Raw genomic sequence first — 18732 nt, 5'->3', positions numbered from 1 at the left:
TGTGTATAAATTTGTTCTTGATTCTTCTTATTTTTCCTCTTTGGTCTTTGCTCTGTCTGGTTTTATGTTTCCTCTTCCCTCTAAGCACATGGATGATGATGGACATTACAGAAATAATCACAATTACTCTCCTGTCTTTGCACCATCCTCCTCCTCCTCCTCCTCCTCTTCCTCTTCCTCTTCCTCTTCCTCCCGTGTCTTTTGAAATCAGTCTGCATCATCTCAGCCCGCATTAGTTTTAAAAGTTTGTCTGGTTGTTTTAAGTTTGAGCTTTGTGGTTTCTGAGGGTTTGAAGAAGATTGAAGAAATGCAGCTTCAGTGTTTTTGGTTGTTTGATTGTTTGATTGTTGGACGTTTTGAGGCGGTTTGTTTGTGGTGGATTTACAGTTGGTGCCGCTGCAGCAGCTGCAGTGTTTGTGCTGCTGTGGTGACGGTGTGAGTTGAAGTATTAGATGCATTCAGTCAATAACAGAGTCTCTGAGCAGCCGCACATTCAGCTTATTCAGATACAGGTTTACTGTTCCCTAATCTCAGACATCATTTTAGAAATAGAGTGTGGTTTACGTAGTTTACTTGGACATTTTCTAGACATGCATCCAGACGAAAGGCACGAAACTCTTTTAAACTCGGTCTGCATGATCATGACAACGTATTGTGTGCAGTCTACGTTACGTTAATCATTGATACCTGTGTAAGTTGGCTTGATTTCTTTCAAAAACATGAGAGCGACAAGCAGTTTAACAAGAAATGAACCAAAAAATAGCAATAAATTAGTAAAAAGTTACCAAAAACCACCTGAAAATAAGCCAAAAAAGGGGGAAAAAATACCCCAAGAAATGGCTAAAAAAAGATTGTAATTCATTTTATTTGGTAGCATAATTTTAAATCTATGATTAAGATAATTACTAAAATATTTCTGTGGACATTTTCCAAGCAACTTAAGAAATGTCTCAAAATTTAGTGAGAAATTTTTAAAAAGTTACAAGAAAATTACCTGAAAAGAAGAGAGAAAAAGACAAACAAAAAAGTCAATTACCCAAATACAAAACATCATTTTCACAATTTTAAGTATAGAATTAAGAAAATTATGAATATAGTTCATAGTAAAATAAAAAAAAGCCTTTTCAGATAATTTCTTTGTCACTTTTTACTTTTTTTTTTCATTTTTCGGGGCATTTTTTGCCAAGTCCCTCACTGTGTTTTTTCCTGTGTTTTTGAAAGAAATCAAGGTTGAAAGAATGAAGGTTTTATTTAAGTTTCAGATGCACACTTTGATATAACTTTAGCTAACTTTAGTGGACGCCTCATCTTCATCCTACAAATGTAAGTCTGACAAACTTTGCAGAACAAAAAAGTGAAAAGATTTATGAATTCAGCTTGACACAGGTTGGTAATTTAGGGTGGGGGAAATATTCCTAAAAAGACACTAGAATGAAAGTTCAGCTGGAAATAAAGAAACAAAGCCGCACATACAACATTATTTATTGAGGACACTGATATCTATCGAGAAAATCTATTAATTATCGTGAATTATTGTTTTTCATACGCTAAATTGCAGTTTTTCTCCCTGAGGCGTCAGAGATTCATCTTGTTGTTGTCGTATTGTTGTGGTGTGTTGTGGTAATCATGGAGAAATGATTACTGCCGTGTTCCTCTTCCTCCTTCTCTTACACTAACAATCAATTTTCCATCCTGTTTGAAAATTGCATCAGGTGATTTGCTGCAGTGTGTGCATGAAAAACAATAGCTTTTGTTTGGAAAACAAAACATTGAATTGCTGCAGACGTCTACACGCACTCTTCATCCTCCACACTTCACTTTCACACCCAGATGAACTGACTTGAAATGAAATGTTAGCCTGAAACAAACCATCGAGCCGTGAAGCTTCACTGGAAAACCAATTACAGTCCTGTTACAGTTTGTTACGCTCGTCCTCCTCATTGTCTCTGCGGTCAACAAACTCATTTACTGAGAGTCAGAAAATCAAACTAAACAGACAATAAAACTTCTGTTTGTGGAAGAAACTAAAAAAACAGAAAACTGAATGTTCTGAGCCCCTTTTCTCCTCCTTTTCTTGGTTTATTTCTGCTCATTATGTGTCTAAAAATCAAACATCTAACCTAAAACATGTTGTATTTCTAAGTTTTGCTTTTTTTGTGAACATTTGTTCCCATCTTTTGCATCCACTCTCATTTTTATTGTTATCTTTGTTTTCATATCATGCAAAATCAAATCAACACCAGCTCAATATTGTGATCTCTTTTTTTCATTTTTATTTTGTCATCTCATGCAAGATCAAGCCAACATTTTGCTTGTGTGACTTTTTGGAAATCATAAAAACATTTTAGCGCTCCAGGTTTCAGTGAAAAGGCAGCAGGGCATCCAAAACTTTACCACCCAAAACTAAACCTTTCCCCAAGAGTCCACTAACAGACCACGTTTGGTGTTGGCTTGGTTTGGTGTCGGGGGGTTTGCAGTCTTCTCCCAGTTAGAGACGGTCTCGTAGACAGCGCCTCCCCGGTCTATCAGGCCGTCCAGAGTGCAGAGAGGGACCCGGACCTGGGCGAGTGGGGCCGCCGCAGCGCTGCAGTCAACATGCAGTCCAAGTCCTTCCGGGTCCTGGCTCACATGACCGGCACCGAGTCCTGTAAGTTTCCTCTTCCTCATTTCATTATTATTTTTCTGTACTTTTATGTATTTTAGTATACTGAAAGACTGAAGATTCAAAAGACTTATGTCTATCATAAAGTGACAGAAAATTTCTTTCAATTGGGGCTCAAACAACGTAAAAAAAAAAAAAAAAAGCACCCACACCCATGAGATTCACATAAAATCACACAACATCAATAAAAACACGTGTGCAAAGCTACATTAAAAAGTAGTGACTATTTTTCTCATGTATAAGCCAGTTTACCAATGAGCAAATTAAAGAAGAGTACAAATACATTGGAAATTTAGTATAATTTTAATTTACCAAAAACTAGACATGGCACAATGTTAATCGACCAAAAACAACAGAAATGATAAAAACAAACCACAAATAACATGAAATAAAATAGATAAAACAAAAATTAAAAAGATAAAATATGTAAAAAGAAGTAAAAGAAATCAAAATAATTGTTGTGCATTTGACTTTAAATAAATAACTTGAAGCAGAAAAAATCAGAACATTTTTAAACTTGCTGAGGACAAAAATGCAGGACAGAAGAAGCTCATAAAATCCTGTAAAATAATCAGTTAAAGGAGTTTTCCACTGCTCTTCTTTTTAATTTGTGCTTTTATTAAAGTTCAGTGACCTGCAACATTTATTAAAACTTTAAACTGAGGATGCTCCCTGACGTTTGCTCTCCGCTGTGTTTTCTGTGTGTTACAGCACCAGGAGAGGAGGAGGAGGAGGAGGCTGTGAGGAGGAGGAGCAGGTAGGCAGCAGAGCTCCGTCAAACAGCTGCTGACCCCCCCGGCTCCTCACCTGTACACTCTGCCCCGCCCCCGAACACCTCGCCCCGCCCCTCACCTCTCCTCACTGCCCCTAAAGGTCCCCGCTGTGCACCGTAAGATAACCAGCTGCTCAGGTCAGACCTCTAAAATGTTCTCGAACGTTCAGGTAAACTCTTTTAGACTCTTATTTTGAAATGCAGCAGCTGGGGAGAATAATTAAGCACATTTACTTTGCAGCAGATTAATTCAATTAAATCAATGATTAATTTAAGTAAAGATGTGGTTTTACCAGCAGGGGGAGCTGCAGGACTGATAAGTCACCTCCTCGTGTCACTGTGGCCCCTCTCATTTGGATACATCTTAAATAATTATTAAAAAAAATAAGCTCAGATACGAAAAACTGCAAAATAAAAACATTAAAGTTTATACACACTTATTTATTTATTAAGGAATTGTTCGCAATTGTTAAGTTTCTTTTTTCTAAAAAATATTTAAACAAAACATAATCAATGAATTAATGATTAGGTATGTTTATTACAGTGTATATATTAACTAAAATTAGCTCTGCAGATTTACCAGCTGCAAAGTTAACGTGATAAACACATTAATGCATCAACAATCATAATCAAATAATAGTAATCTGAGATGTGCCATTCTGCTTAATAAGTACTTTTACTTTTGGTGCTTAAAGTATTTTTGACACTTCTGTACTTTTACTTAAGTAAGATTTGAATGCAGGTCTTTTTAAGTATTTTTACATCAAAGTATTTCTACTTACTGAAGTGAAAGACCTAAAGTATTTCTACCACCTCTGCAGGTTAATAATATAGTAAATTTATTAACATATTACAATATCTAAACCAAATGTATTACTCATGAATTGCAGAAATCTCATTTCAAGGTTAAAAAGTGATTTAAAAAAGACAAAAAAACACAATTTTTGGAAAATATTCAGAGGCAGCAGCTGTCTCTTCAGCTAGTCGAACCAAAACGACACCAAACTGTAACGACAGCACACAAAAGCTTTGAATGGAGTCTTTCTGTATTGATCAAACTTGGTATTGATTGATTAAAGAGCGTTAGAGCATTTTGGCCTGTTTGTGATCAGGGGAGCAATAACGGGGGAGACAGTCTCCAGTATGAGGAGCATAATTCCAGTTATATTATATATTTACATTAATAATAGATTTTAATTCCTGGATTACAAACCCGACAAGAAACTAATATCAGAGACCAAATATGTGTCCTGACAAACATTTTATTTCTGAGTAATAACCCCTACGTTTTCTGTAAAATCAAGAAATTTGAGGCACTTTTATTTTCATGCCACTTTCTATTTCTACTCCTTTACATTCATCTGACCGCTTTAGTTCATTCATAAATGAAGTTTTTTTTACACAAATCACAAGTCAATTGATCGATTAGTCAGATGACAGAAAATAGATGTGAAACTTTTGACTGTTGACGTCACATTTCATGAAAAAACATTTCAAGGATCCAGATTTGCTACTTTTTTTCATTCAATATTTGTAATTTATGAGAAATAATGTTGAGATCTGGACTGTCGGATGGTCAAAACAAACATTGAGAAGGTTTTATTTTAGGCTCTAGGAAAGATTCAGAGGTCCAGTGTGTAGGATTTTAGGAGGATATATCGGCAGCAATGGAATATACTATAATTAGTATGTTTTCTGTGGTGTTATATCACCTGAAAATAAAAATAGCTGTGTTTTCATTACCTCAGAATGAGCTGTTTATATCTACATAGGCAGTGGGCATTCACAATTTTGCGTTTTCACATTTTCACGCCGGCCACTGCAGTTAGAAGCCCCTCCATGATGAGCTGTGTAGGAAAAACAGGGTTTTTTTATGTGTGAAACTGCGTTAATTAATGTTTTTACCAATTTAATCACTGGGTTTGTTTGTTTTGGATATGAAGAGGCGTCTGCAGATAATTTAGCTCCCGGTAAAAAAAAAGAAAAGTGAGCAAACATTAACTGGACTTAACGACGTAACGTCAAATTTATTCAGTATTCAGACGGGTTTTAATCACCTGGTCTGTTTTTTTTTTTGCGGAGGAAGAGACTTCTGCGGATAATTCGGCTCCCTGTAAAAACTTCCTGAACAACAAATACTGAACTATTTCTAAATTGGAAGATTTTCAGCTGGTTGTAATCTGCAGTCCTCACCACTAGAGGCCCCTAAATCTTACACACTGAACCTTTAACACTGAAACCAGAATCCACAACAGTTTTCTTCTGCTGCCTTCAGACGCCTTTCACAAACATTCAGACCTTAGAAACATGAGCAAATTGGTTTGATTTCTTAAAAAAAAAGGGCAAAAAGGGCAACTTGTAATGAAATGCCCCACAAATTGCAAAAAAAGAGAAAGTGAGAGAATCATTAGAGAATTAAAATATTTATGATTATTATAATTATACATTTTCAGTGAGGTTAAAGACATATATTTATTTATCTTTTTGTTGTTTTATTTTAGCATTTTTTAGGTAATGTCCTGTTTTTGTTTTTTTTTTTATTTCTGGTAATTTTCTTGTAATCTTCCACCAATTTCTTACTAATTTTTGTCATTTTTTAATTTGTCATTTCCTTCTTCTTTTGTTTTTGAAAGAAATCAAGCCACTTTTCTTAGTTTTCAAAGGGTCAAGAATCATTAAAAACAAAACATCCTTTCAAAAAATAACCTTGAGTTTGAGTTTTTAAGTACAGAGTAAATAACGCTTTTATTTTTTTTTAGCTAATGAATTATTTAGGATGCGTGTTTCTTGTCTCCTGTTGCTCTCTGTTTGTTTTTAGCTGCTGTTGTTGTCAGTGTTTGTGAAACACGAGCCGAGCTAACCGAGTGTGCATCAGAGTGTGGAGGTCTGCTCTGAGAGGACGGACAAACCTTTTAACCCTCCTCCTCCTCCTCCTCCTCCTCCTCCTCCATCCTGAACACTGATGGATGGAGCTCTCTCTGCTCCGCACACTTATTTAATCATCCCTCCATTATGCACAATCGATCCCTGCTGCCTCCCCCACCCTCACCTGCCTGTTTGGGCTAAAATACAACCAGATCGCCCCCCCGCCCCCACCGTCTCCGTCAGTCCGTATGCGTCGAGCAATGACTCAACATGAATCAATAGGAGCAGAGGTCGAGCTTTTATCCGCCAATAAAGACAGTGAGGTTTTTCCTCTTTGTCTCTGAGTCGTCCTGAAGGAGGCGTCTCGGATGTGACTCGCAGAGATAAAACACAAAGGAATATGTGTTTTAATAAATCTTAAAAATACGACAGTCGTCTGAACTGAACACCTGTAGATCGTTTAGAGGATTAAAAATGTAAAGTTTTCTTTACATGTTGATTTAATTCAGCTGTTTAGTATTATTATTATTATTATGAATAAACTATTTTAATTAAAAAGTAGCCGTGTGTTTCAAACAACACAATGTCTTCCTCCACTTCTCCTCCAAGTCAGTCAAACTTTCTTTGTAAAGCCTTTTTTTATTTTTTTTTGCTTGTGCAGCGGAAAATGCTTCACAGATGACTGATCAGCTGATAATAATAGTGTAGATGTAAGATTTAAACAATTGGAGAACAAAGTGCATGACAAATAAAAATTTAATAATAATAATATAATATAATCCACTAATAAATTGCGATGCGTTACTATAGATTAAACTACACAACAGTTTAAAAAGTACTTAAAATGAGCTCCACCTTTACCAGCTGCAACATTAAAGTGATGAACACATTAATGCTTAAATCATTATAATCAAATAATATCAAACATATTGATCTGAAATGTTGCGCAAACAAAGCTGCAAATTGTTGTTGTGTTTCGGGATAAAATAGATAACAAAGTAATAAAAGAACTGACTGGTTACTTCATAGTATAAGGGTTTTTTTTAACCCTTTGAAACCTGGATCGACATCACTTTTCTTGTGCTGCGTTCAGACACCTCTCACACACATCTAAACCTCCTAACTGAGCACATTGGTTTGTAAAAAATTCAATGAGCAACTCGGCAAGAAGTGTTCTAAAAAATTACATTGAAATTATTAGATTTTATTAAATTATTATTTTTGAAAAGCTAGGAAAAAAATGTCCAAAAACAGCTATATTTATAATTATCATAATTATAAATTTAAAATTATTATTAAAGCACTTATTTCAGGCCATTTCATTGTTTGTTTGTTTTTTTTTAAACTTTTTTTTCCTTGTTGTTTTTGCTAATTTTTAGGTAATTTGCTATTTTTTTGGGGTAATTTCTTCTTAAATTACTAACTGCATTCTGTCCATTTCTGAGAAAGAAATCAAATCAGTTTGTTTGCGTTTCAAAGGGTTAAGGTCTCTTTTTTTGCAAATGAAACTTAACTTTGGAGTCAAAGGAATAAAAATAGAAAAATAAAACACCACATTTTCAGCCTGAGCCATGTGCAATGTGCATTTGATTTGTGCATGAGACGATAACGAGCTTGATGATCCTCTTCTCTTTGTGTGCTTTCTCTAATCTGATCAGACAGTATATATACAGTATACATGTATGCATGCAGGGTGCTGAGGACTGCATGTGTACACATATAAACGCGTATACTGTGTATTATATCATGACTCCAGCTTCCTCTCACTGTCGCTCCTAACGCTTCCTGTGCTTTAGCCCTACTGAGCATGTTCAGGCTTCTGCCGACGCTGCCCCCGCCGCTCCGCAGCCTCCGGAACCTGCTCCCGCTTCACCTGGCCACGCCCCTTACAGGTAACCAATCACACCTCATTCAGCTGTTTGGGTTTTGATGCGACTCACAGATTTCTTCTCCCGGAGGATTTTGAGTTTGTGGTCAGGCAGGTGTGTTGCGCTCAGTTGGGACTCACAGGATGTCAGTGAAAAGAGCTTTCGTGTGTTCGTTTGTTGGCTCCCTAACGGCGCTGATGGTGCGCTGAGTGAGACGAACTTCGTTGGTTTATTTTAGGGCTTTTTTGGCTGTTTTGTGGGCAGCAGAAAGACAGCTGAAAACATTCACTAAGAAACACAAAACACTGAAAGGTGATTAGAAAACATCTCACCGAAGCGTCACCAGCACTGACCCTGGTGACCTTCAGGATGCAGATCGTCATGGTTACCTCTGCTGTTGTTGTCTCTACACCTGCAGCCTGAAGCGTCACTCTGCAGCTGGTTACGGACTCCAGCACAGAGCTGCAGTCTCCAGGTACCGACACCTGCGGGGGTCGAGTCAAACGCGTTTTATTCGCTTCACGCTGCCTCTTTCTCTGCGCTACGTAACACACCTGCCATCAAACGGAGGCTTCTTTATCTTTGCAGAGCCATGAGTGGATTCAAGGCCTCAGTATGCTTCAACTTAACTCGTGTTTGATCTTGTCTAAAGTGGTCTGAAGTCCTCAATGGAGGGTGAGATGAAAAGACTATTAACCCTTTAAAACCTGGACTTTATTTGATTTTTGATGTCTTTAAAAAAAAAAAAAAAGGCGGTAATTAACTTGGCAAGAAACATCCTTCAAATTGCAATTAAAAAAAAGTGCAAATTACCTATATATATATATATATATATATATATATATATATATATATAGAGAGAGAGAGAGAGAGAGAGAAAGAGAGAGAGAGAGAGAGTTTTAAATAAAAAAATCTTGTAAACTATATTATTATGTTGAAAAGAAAATATAAAGAAAACATATATATAGATGTATATATAAACGGCTCATTCTAAGGTGACAAAAATAATAATATATTCCATTTCTGCCAATATATCCCGCTAAAACCTACACAGTGGATCTTTAATGCAGCTGGAATCTCAATCCAAAAACATCAGATATAATAGAAAAACACTGACAAGGAAAATTTTACTGCAAAATCAATACTTTTTCTTTAAGTACGCTTTGCTGATATGTTTTAAATGCTGGATTTTTACTTGTAGTGGAGTCAGATTATTAAGATAAAATAAGATTACCCTTTAGTCCCACAATGGAGAAATGTGCATTATTACAGCAGCAAAGGGATATCGAAACAAGGTATGCACAAGATAAATTAAGCCAAAAGAAAAATATAAATACCATAAACAAGACACAAAACTCAACAGTGTGGTGTTAGTACCTGAAGTTAATAATATAAATACTGTGAATACTTTCTGTGTCTTAAAAATAAGTTTTGTGAAGAATGAAAAGTGACTGGGGAAACTTGATTTGGTCATCACTAATGAAGTTTTAGACGCTGTTAGACGATCTAACGAGCACTTACTTCGAAGCATACTGAGACCTTCATTTAAAGATGGGTGACCCTGGTGGGAACTGAACACCTAACGCCGACAGTGTTGGTGCATCGCTCAGCTGCGAAACCATCTAACTGATGAGTAACACCTTCACCTTTTCATCAGCAGAGTAACACGCTGAATCTCTCCTAACTGACCCTGAAGGGTCAAAGTCCAGCTGTCACATTTATATCTTTATTTTATTGTCAAGGCACTGACACTCATTTCTTACATGCTGTTTTTTTCAGCTTCTTTATTTAGATTTACACTAACTTTTAAACACACTGTGTTTGTATTTTGTGTTTATACAAAGGTGAGATGCTCACAACGCAGGAAACACTGATCTGTTGATTTGCAAACTGTGAAGCTGAAAAGTGAATGTTTGTTCACATTTAGGTTAAATCTAACAGCATTTTGACACTACAGAAACAAAAGTTATATGTAACCATGATGACTTTTAACCTGCAAATCCAGCCTGTTCTCAATCCCAAATACCGACGCTCTCTACACTAACTCCAATATTTGACGCTCACAGGAGCTGATGTAGGATAAAGGCCCATACGGACCCAGTCGACATCAAAGAAAATGTGGCGACAAATTTGATTATTGCGTCACCTCAGGTCAAGCCGCCCATGGCCACGTCTTTCCATCTTTACATTGTACACAGACCTCGTTTCAGTGCTGTTACTATTTCCATTCCCGGCTCAAAGGCGGGACCAATCTGTCTCCCCTTTCCATGATATGTGAGGCGGCTCAATGGTGCGATATTCATATACAGACGTGCGTCATATACAGACGTTAAAGGATGAACATCGCGCCAAAAGCAGTAGAAAGCGTCAGTATCTGACAACATGGGATGAGAACATGTTGGCAAATCAACATTTCAGTGCTTGTCACGTAAGTATTTGTGCTCATTTAAAAACATCAATTAAAAAAAAATTCTCTGGCAGTAAATATTGAATCTACTGATGCAAACATTGTTTCCTCCAGCCAATACGCTCCGCCTCCCGCCATGCATCAGGCTCCACAAGGCCCGCCTCCGCAGCAGTACCAGCCAATCCCGCAGCAGTATCAGCAGCCGATCCCCCCACATTATCAGCAGCCAATCCCGCCGCAGTACCAGCAGCCCCCAACACATCAGGCCCCGCCCACTCAGCAGAGCTCCATTCAGATCCCTCTTGGCTCCGCCCCTCCAAAGGTGGTCAGCACCGCCTGCATCTACCCCTCCCAGCCAGGTGAGCACACCTGATGACCACATGTAAGCAGTTATTGTTGGTAGAGAAGTGATTCACCTGTTAGAGGCTTTTACACAGATCTCCTCTCCTCCTGCTTCAGCTCCTGCTCCTGCTCCCCCTCAGCCCCGCCCTCCAGTCGCTGCCCCCGCCCCGGCTCCAGCTGCTCCCGCCTCCTCCAACCGACCCCCCTGGGTGTCCGACACCAACTTCGCCGACAAGTTCGACCCCAGCAAGACGACCACCACCATGAAGGTGCAGCCGCTGCCCCAGGCCGCCCCTCCTCCACCCGCATACATCCCCAACCCCTCCGCAGCTCCTGCAGCTCCCAGCCCCGCCCCCATCACACCAAGTCCCGCCCCATTCTCACCTGTGGCGAGGGGTGTGGCTCAAAGGGCGGAGAGGTTCGCCGCCAGCAGCCGTACGCCTCTGTGTGGAGCCTGCAACAGCATCATCAGGTAACAAACACCTGCTTTGGTTTTTGATTATAATTTCATTCTGCTAATTTATGCATGAGTTAAAGTTTTTTTTAAGGGCAAGGAACCCAACTAACATTAAAAAATATCTCTTCATGTACACCCTAAAAGGGTCATAATTTTGGTGGAAATTTAGGGTCACTTTTAAGCTATTTTTCAAGCCTTAAAAGTCCATTATTATATATTAATCCATATTTAGTCCGAATTTGCACCTTTAAGGAACAAATTATTATCTCCTTGAAAATAAATTCCATCATTTTTCAAGTTCAGTTATTTTAGGCTAATTTATCTTATATATTGATAAAATTAAGGCATTTTAATGGGATTCTTAATTAATAAATGAATAGATTGTAATATTCAGTAAAAAAAACAATTATTTTGTATATTTTAAGGACTGAACTTATTTAAAACACCTTAACTAACACAGAAAACCCATTTAAACTCCTTAATATTAGAATTAATTGATCTTTTTAATGTAGCTTATATCTGTGTATTAGATATGTAAATGTCATATTAAAAACAAAAAACAAAAAGCAAAATCCCTTCCCTTATTAAATGTTTCTTTGGATTCATATTACAGTGAAAATGAGTCTTATTTTGGAGGAAATATACAAATATTTGTCAGTATTTCAGTATTATGGTCTTCAACTATAGAATTTAGTTTATTTTGGACATTTGATGATACTAAATTTTAAAAAATAATTAAAAAAAATACTTGTCAGTTGTATGATCATCAGACTCTGTTGTTGTTGTTAACAGGGGCCCCTTCCTGGTGGCCCTCGGCCGGTCCTGGCACCCAGAGGAGTTTAACTGTCACTACTGCCACATGTCTCTGGCCGACGTCAGCTTCGTGGAGGAGCAGAACAACGTCTACTGTGAAAACTGCTACGAGGAGTTCTTCGCTCCCACCTGCGCCCGCTGCAACACCAAGATCATGGGGGTGAGATGCTCTGTCCATCTATATTAGTGTCCTGTCCACATGTCCACAGGTTTTTATTGTTTTAAAGAAAACAAGTAATTTTATGTCTGCATATACTTAACATAAACTGTATTTTCTCAATTTTAAGTATTTTTTAAAACTCATTTTAAATGCCTTAAATTGTGCAAATATGTCACGATAACCCCCTTAATATATGAAAGACCATTTATCCATTATCCCAAAATAAAAAGAATTTTCTTGCGTGTCTGTAACAATACAGCCCGTTACTGCAACACCATCAAGAAAAAATTAAACTTAAATTTAGATAAATATTTTAAATAGTTTGTCTTTTCAATAAAAATCTGTTGACATGTATCTTAAACTTGTTGCAACAAAGACAAAATGACTGAATTTTTAAAAAAAAAAGACATTTTTGCATCCAGTTGTTTTCAGACTGATAGAGCAGATTTTACCCAGTTTAATACCAGAAGCATTTGTCTGACATTGAATTTCAGTTGCAGTTCAGGTCAGAAATTTCCTCCCACAGATAAAATATCACAGTACCATACTTCAGTACACTTTGGAAAACAGTTGACACTAATGGAGTAAATATTTTGTTTATAATAAATCACTAAAACATGATGAAACATTGATATGTTCCCTTTAAATCCTCAGGATGCAAATACATTTTGACATAATCAAACGTCATACTTCCCTCCCCTCAGCCCGTCTGCCGTGTTTCGTCATGCGTTTCTGAGGCGTTAAACAAAATAAATGATGATGACGATGTTGTGTGTTACAGGAAGTGATGCACGCTCTGCGGCAGACGTGGCACACCACCTGCTTCGTGTGTGCGGCCTGCGGCAAAGCCTTTGGAAACAGCCTCTTCCACATGGAGGACGGAGAGCCGTACTGCGAGAAAGGTAAAACGTTCGCTCCATCCTGAGGTCAGAGGTCAAGGTTCAGTATGTCTAACTGTCTGTCTCTCTCTGTCAGATTACATCGCTCTGTTCAGCACTAAGTGTCACGGCTGTGACTTCCCGGTTGAAGCTGGTGATAAGTTCATTGAGGCTCTGGGTCACACCTGGCACGACACCTGCTTCGTCTGTGCGGTAAGAACCAGAAATGAGCAAAATTACTTTCACGCATATTACAAAAAAAACATCATCCTTTCCCTCCCACTGCAGATATCGGTGAAGGCAGATAGTTTTGGTTTTAGTTCTTCAGGTTTTGAGATATCTGTTTCTGTTTTAGTTTAACAAAGGTGTATGGAGTTAATTAAAAATGACATCAGAATAATTCAGTAATTCATCTTTTTCCAGAAAAAGTGTCTGGATAATCTACAGACATCCAACGAGACCATTTTCATTTTGAGCTACTTTCTGCTGAAGAAATATTCCATCTGAAAACTCGTCCAAAAAGCATCTCTGTGAAATTTATTTGCACAACTTTGCGATGTTTCTTGTACCTGCAGGTTTGCCATGTGAACCTCGAGGGCCAGCCTTTCTACTCCAAGAAAGACAAACCTCTGTGCAAGAAGCACGCTCACGCCATCAACGTGTAGAGCAGCCAGCCGTCACCGGGGGCGACACTGCCGCATACGACAAGCAAACGCAAGCCGACGACTTTTACAGAGATGTGTGTAAACGCTCTTTATGCAGAATACACTTTGGTTTTTCTTTTTGTGCATTTATATTAACTAATGAAACAAGGCTGCCTGATGAACCTGCTACACAACAGAAACAAAAACGAAGTCATGATGTTTTCTGTTGTTGATCCAACACACTTTATAATGTACTTTTATTTTTGTTGTGTTTTCTACCAGAAACTACCTGGGAGTACGATGTGACCGCTGTGCTGTTCAGCTCAGAAATGTAGGAGTTTGTATGGAGCCTCGAGTGTGCCAAATTAAATAACTATATATATTCTAAACTGATAATTTAAAAGGAAATCTATGTAACTAAACTGATAATGCAACAAGAGAAGAACATGAATAGAACAGAAAGAGCGAATAATATTTAACGTTGATAAAAATAATTTTAATAATTTGTAGCTTGGGTTTCACATAATTTTGGACAAAAGTGCCAAACTAATAAATGTAAATTTTAATAAGTCACTTTAAGTGATGAAATAAAATGTATAGTTTAAAAATTCTTAATTATTTATATTTAATTATAATTATTTGTATTTATTTAAGAAAAAACTAAGTAAATAGAAAAGACTGATTTTTTTAAAATTTTGTTTCCAATGAAATTTTTAATTAATTTCTTTCCATTTTTATAACCAGTTTACAAAAACAATCCATTGGCATACTCGAGACTCCATAAGTTTGCGCTGCACAGCCGTAGTTTGTCTCCAGAATATTGTTCTCATCATATCTTGGACTTGTTTTGGTAATGTGCCTATTTTGATTTAGACTTGTTTAAGTCTTTTAAATGTTTTTTTCCACTTAATTAAACTAACAAAAATATTTTATTAATGTAGAGTTCACAGAGTGTAGAGAAAACAAAATGTCCTGAAACTTTAGTTGACTGTTTTTTCAGAGCAGCAGATAAAAGAGCATCATTTTTACATTTTAAAAAACTTTTTATATCCTGTTTTGGTTTTGACGAGAACATGACGGTCGCAGCTCAGTCTTGAAACCAGGTGGTCTGAACTCAGACTGCAGCTGTGTGACAGTGAACTGAACAGCAGAGCAGCTTGTGAAGACGCCTGATCTGAACCGTGTCTGACATGTTAGAAGTGTGACTGACTGTGAATGTAACACGACCATGTGACACTTTCCACCGGCCTCATTCCAGCAGGTTCACCTGTGTGGTCGCATATGACTAAACAAACAAAAACATGCGAAACGACTATGAAGATGAGCAGAAAGACCACAAAGAGATGCAGAAATGACTATAAAGAGACACAAAATGACCACAACGAAATGTAAAACAACTATAGAGAGATGCAAAATACCACATGAATGCATAACAACCATATAGAGATGCAAAGCAGCCACAGAGAGACACAAAATGACTGAAATAGATGCAAAACAACTATAAAAACGCAAAATTACCACATGTTAATGCAAAATAACCACATAGACGCAAAACAAAGAGACACAAAATAACCACCAAGAGTTGCAAAACGACTGCAAAGAGCTGCAAATGACAACTAAGAGATATTAATGACCACATAGAGATGCAAAATGACTACAAGGAGGCATTTTACCACAAAGACAAACACAATGACCAGAAAGACTAAAAAGAGACACAAAATGAACACCTCAAGATGCGAAATGACTACATAGTGATGCAAAGTGACTAGAAAAAGACCACAAAGAGACGCAAAACCCCTATAAAGACACAAAATGACCACACAGATGCAAAACAAATAGACACAAAATAACCTCATAGAGATGCAAAATGACAACAAAGAGATGCAAATGACTAAAATAAGATACAAAATTACCACATATGGATGCGAACTGACTACACTGTGATGCAAAGCAACGACATAGTGATGCAAAGTTATTACAAAATAATGGAAAGCAACTACAAGACTCAACTACATGGTGATGCAAAGAATTACAAAAAATGCAAAGTGACCACAAAGAGATTTAAAGCAATCGTTAGACACAAAACGACCTCATAGACATAAAACAGCTACATAATGAGGCCTCACATACACAAAAAGATGTAAAATGACAACAACGACACAAAAACACCCACAAAGAGACACAAATTACCACACGTAAAAACAAAATAACCACTGTCCTCTGTAAAGATGTCTTGGCGTCTCGCAGTATTTCAGTGTATTTGTGTCTGCAGGTGAACCTGCGGATGAAGCTGCCGCAGAGTGTCGGTGGTTTTCTGATGATATGATGTGGCGTGTAACTACTAATCCCTCTCTGACTTCACTACAGTAGGTGTTACTATGCAACAACTAACCTTGAATTTAATATTTATTGACTCCTCTGATTGTGTGATATTTATTTAAAAAAAGCTAATATATATATATCTCATCACTGCTGCGTTCAGTGCTCATCAGATTATTAGCAGTTGAATTAGTTTTGTGGATGTTTGGCATCACAAGGTGTATTTTGGGTGTTAGTGGGTTCTTTTCGTGTTTGTATAATTATTATGTTAATGTTTGTTGCTGTTGTCCTGAATTTCAAGAGTTTGAATGTTTATTAAGGTGGCATTTTTTCACTACAAGGCCACCTAGTGGCTCCGTTCACACTGCAGACTGTTTTCTTTAATTACTGTTTTAGAAACTATGAAGCTCCTGAAGTCCCAGAATATCTTTTTTACTTTCTTTTATCTTGCGCGCACAAGATCTAAAACAATATTATTTCTGAGGCGTCAGAGGCTACATAAGGATGTCTGTGTTCAACTGATGAATGTAAATCTAATATTCTCTCTTTTAGCTCTGTTTTTGGTCTCCACCGGGGGGTTCTGGACTCTTGGTTAGATGCCTAAAATACAGTCTGTGGTTCACAAAAGCTGAAGAAATGTTCACATTTTGTTCTTCAACATAAATATGTCAGTAAATACCCCACTGTGAATTTTGAAGCTTTTATGTGTCTTAAAAAAGGCGCTTTCTTACAAGTGACTACATGCCGAACATGGTTTTACAGCTTTGTTTTGGTGGCGATGTTAAAATCATGTGATTGTAATGTAGTTTTTCATAGTTCATCATTGGCTTTTTACCTCTGGCGATTGCATTTAGGTTTCAAAAATCCTGAAAGTGGTGTTCATTTGTGAAGAATATTTCGCTGGACAAAACATGTAAGTATCATAAACATTACTTTACCACAGAGCTTACTTTCTACGGTAATCTGAAATCCATTGGAAAAATCCCAACGGCTTTTTGATGAGATGGAGATCACCATGTTGGTATAACCGGCACGTTTGTACAGTGGCCCAGAACAGACAAACCAAACACCAGCTTCACATAGGAACATTGACGTTTCGTGAGTTTCTGAGCCACTGTAGCTTACAAGCAGAGTCAAAAATACGCAAGTTTTTTAACGTGAAACGACCTTGTTCAGTGTTTTTACTGGTTTAAATCATCAGGTCCATTTGTTGTGAAGAGGAAGAGAGCTCTGCAGATAATTCGGCTCCTGGTGAAAACCTCCTAAATGTCTCAAAGTTATCGGAGAAAAAAGATGAGCACACATTAGCAGATGCTAGGCTAGTGTTTTGTTTCAAACATGCCAAATAGCATAAGAGAAACACTGATTTTTGACATGAAACTGCTTTATTCAGTGTTTTCACCAGTTTAAATCGTGATTTGTTTGTTTTGAAGAGGAATCGACCTCTGTGGATAATTCGGCTCCCAGTAAAAAACACCTGAACAATGAACACTAAAGAAATTTTAACTTTTCGGCTGGTTGTAATCAGCAATCCTCACTGCTATCCACCAGTAAATCTCCTTGAATCTTACACACTGCTCCTTTAAAGTGTCAGATTTGATGTTTTCGCAGTGCGAACGGAGCCTCAGATACACTGAATACACAATTTAGAGCAGAAGGACTTTGTGTTTAAAGAAATTTTTCAGATGAACTTAAAAAATGACTGACACAAGTGTCTGTGGGGAAACGTTAACTGTGGAGACTCCCTGCGGTGTTTTGTGCCTTGATCCGTCTGTCTGACTGGCACACACACACTCGGCCAGTTGTGATGAGTCTGTGTGCTGGTGTACAGTTTTTACTTTGAATATTTTATACAGTTTGCGTGTTTTTCAGAGCGTGAATGTGTGCATGCCGAACGTTAGTCACAGTTTGTCACAGCATGTGTAAGGAGGCAGCGTCAGTATTAGTGTTGGTGTCACTGTTGAACATTATTAAGAGTGTTTGAACTGGTTTTGGTGTCAATGAGAAGTAAGTGAAATATTATTAATGTCACATTATGAAGGATGGAAAGGAGCTGAAGTAACGTCAAGACTCTCCTGGTTGTTGGAGGCTCAGCTGCTTTACTACATTCATTTAACAGGTTTTAAATATTTGACGAATATTTGTGTTGCAAGATGAATAAATTGAGCACTTCAAACACTTAAAAACATGCTTTAATTTTTCTTTTTTCTTTTTTTTTGTCTTTTTAAGATTAAGTTACAGTTACAGGATTTTGTGTTTGGTTTAAGACTCCTTTCACAAGTTCTTAAACCTTTGAACTAATTGAGCTAATTAGGGTTTTTTTTTTCCAAAAACATGGGAAATGAGCATCTTGGAAAGAAATGTCTGGAAAATTGCAAGAAACTAGTAGATTTAGAAGAGGGTTTATTTTTAGGCCAAGGGGAAAATATCCAGAAAACTATATTTCTAATTATCATAATTATATATTTAAAATTATTTTACAGAAATATTGACATTTTAAAGCAACTTTTAAAGGTCTTTTACTTATTTTTGGGGTTTTTTTACA

The 18732-nt window shown here is 37.3% G+C and overlaps 1 protein-coding gene across 14 annotated transcripts in view; it reads left to right on the top strand.

Annotated features, from left to right (window-relative positions):
• The window catches only part of LOC121954249 (LIM domain-binding protein 3-like), a 64593-nt gene extending 46220 nt beyond the window's left edge, over positions 1–18373 (top strand). For 3 of the 14 annotated variants that reach the window (XM_088086162.1, XM_088086148.1, XM_042501600.2), the window contains 10 exons: positions 2478–2647; positions 3374–3419; positions 8096–8191; positions 8586–8642; positions 10689–10933; positions 11034–11388; positions 12166–12346; positions 13128–13248; positions 13322–13437; positions 13800–18373. In XM_088086162.1, coding sequence (XP_087942288.1) covers positions 2478–2647; positions 3374–3419; positions 8096–8191; positions 8586–8642; positions 10689–10933; positions 11034–11388; positions 12166–12346; positions 13128–13248; positions 13322–13437; positions 13800–13889 — 1477 coding nt within the window. In that variant the 3' untranslated portion in view covers positions 13890–18373. The remainder of the gene's footprint in view (positions 1–2477; positions 2648–3373; positions 3420–8095; positions 8192–8585; positions 8643–10688; positions 10934–11033; positions 11389–12165; positions 12347–13127; positions 13249–13321; positions 13438–13799) is intronic. The other 11 variants (XM_088086153.1, XM_088086154.1, XM_088086155.1 and 8 more) reach the window with 7 other exon arrangements.
• The last annotated feature ends 359 nt before the right edge of the window (positions 18374–18732 follow it).

The sequence above is a fragment of the Plectropomus leopardus genome, chromosome 13, assembly GCF_026936395.1.
Source record: "Plectropomus leopardus strain MGB_pleo_1.0 chromosome 13, ASM2693639v1, whole genome shotgun sequence".
In the NCBI taxonomy this organism is placed as follows: domain Eukaryota; kingdom Metazoa; phylum Chordata; class Actinopteri; order Perciformes; family Serranidae; genus Plectropomus; species Plectropomus leopardus.
The sequence above is the reverse complement of the archived record's forward strand: the minus strand, read 5'-3'. Positions and strand labels throughout refer to the sequence as shown.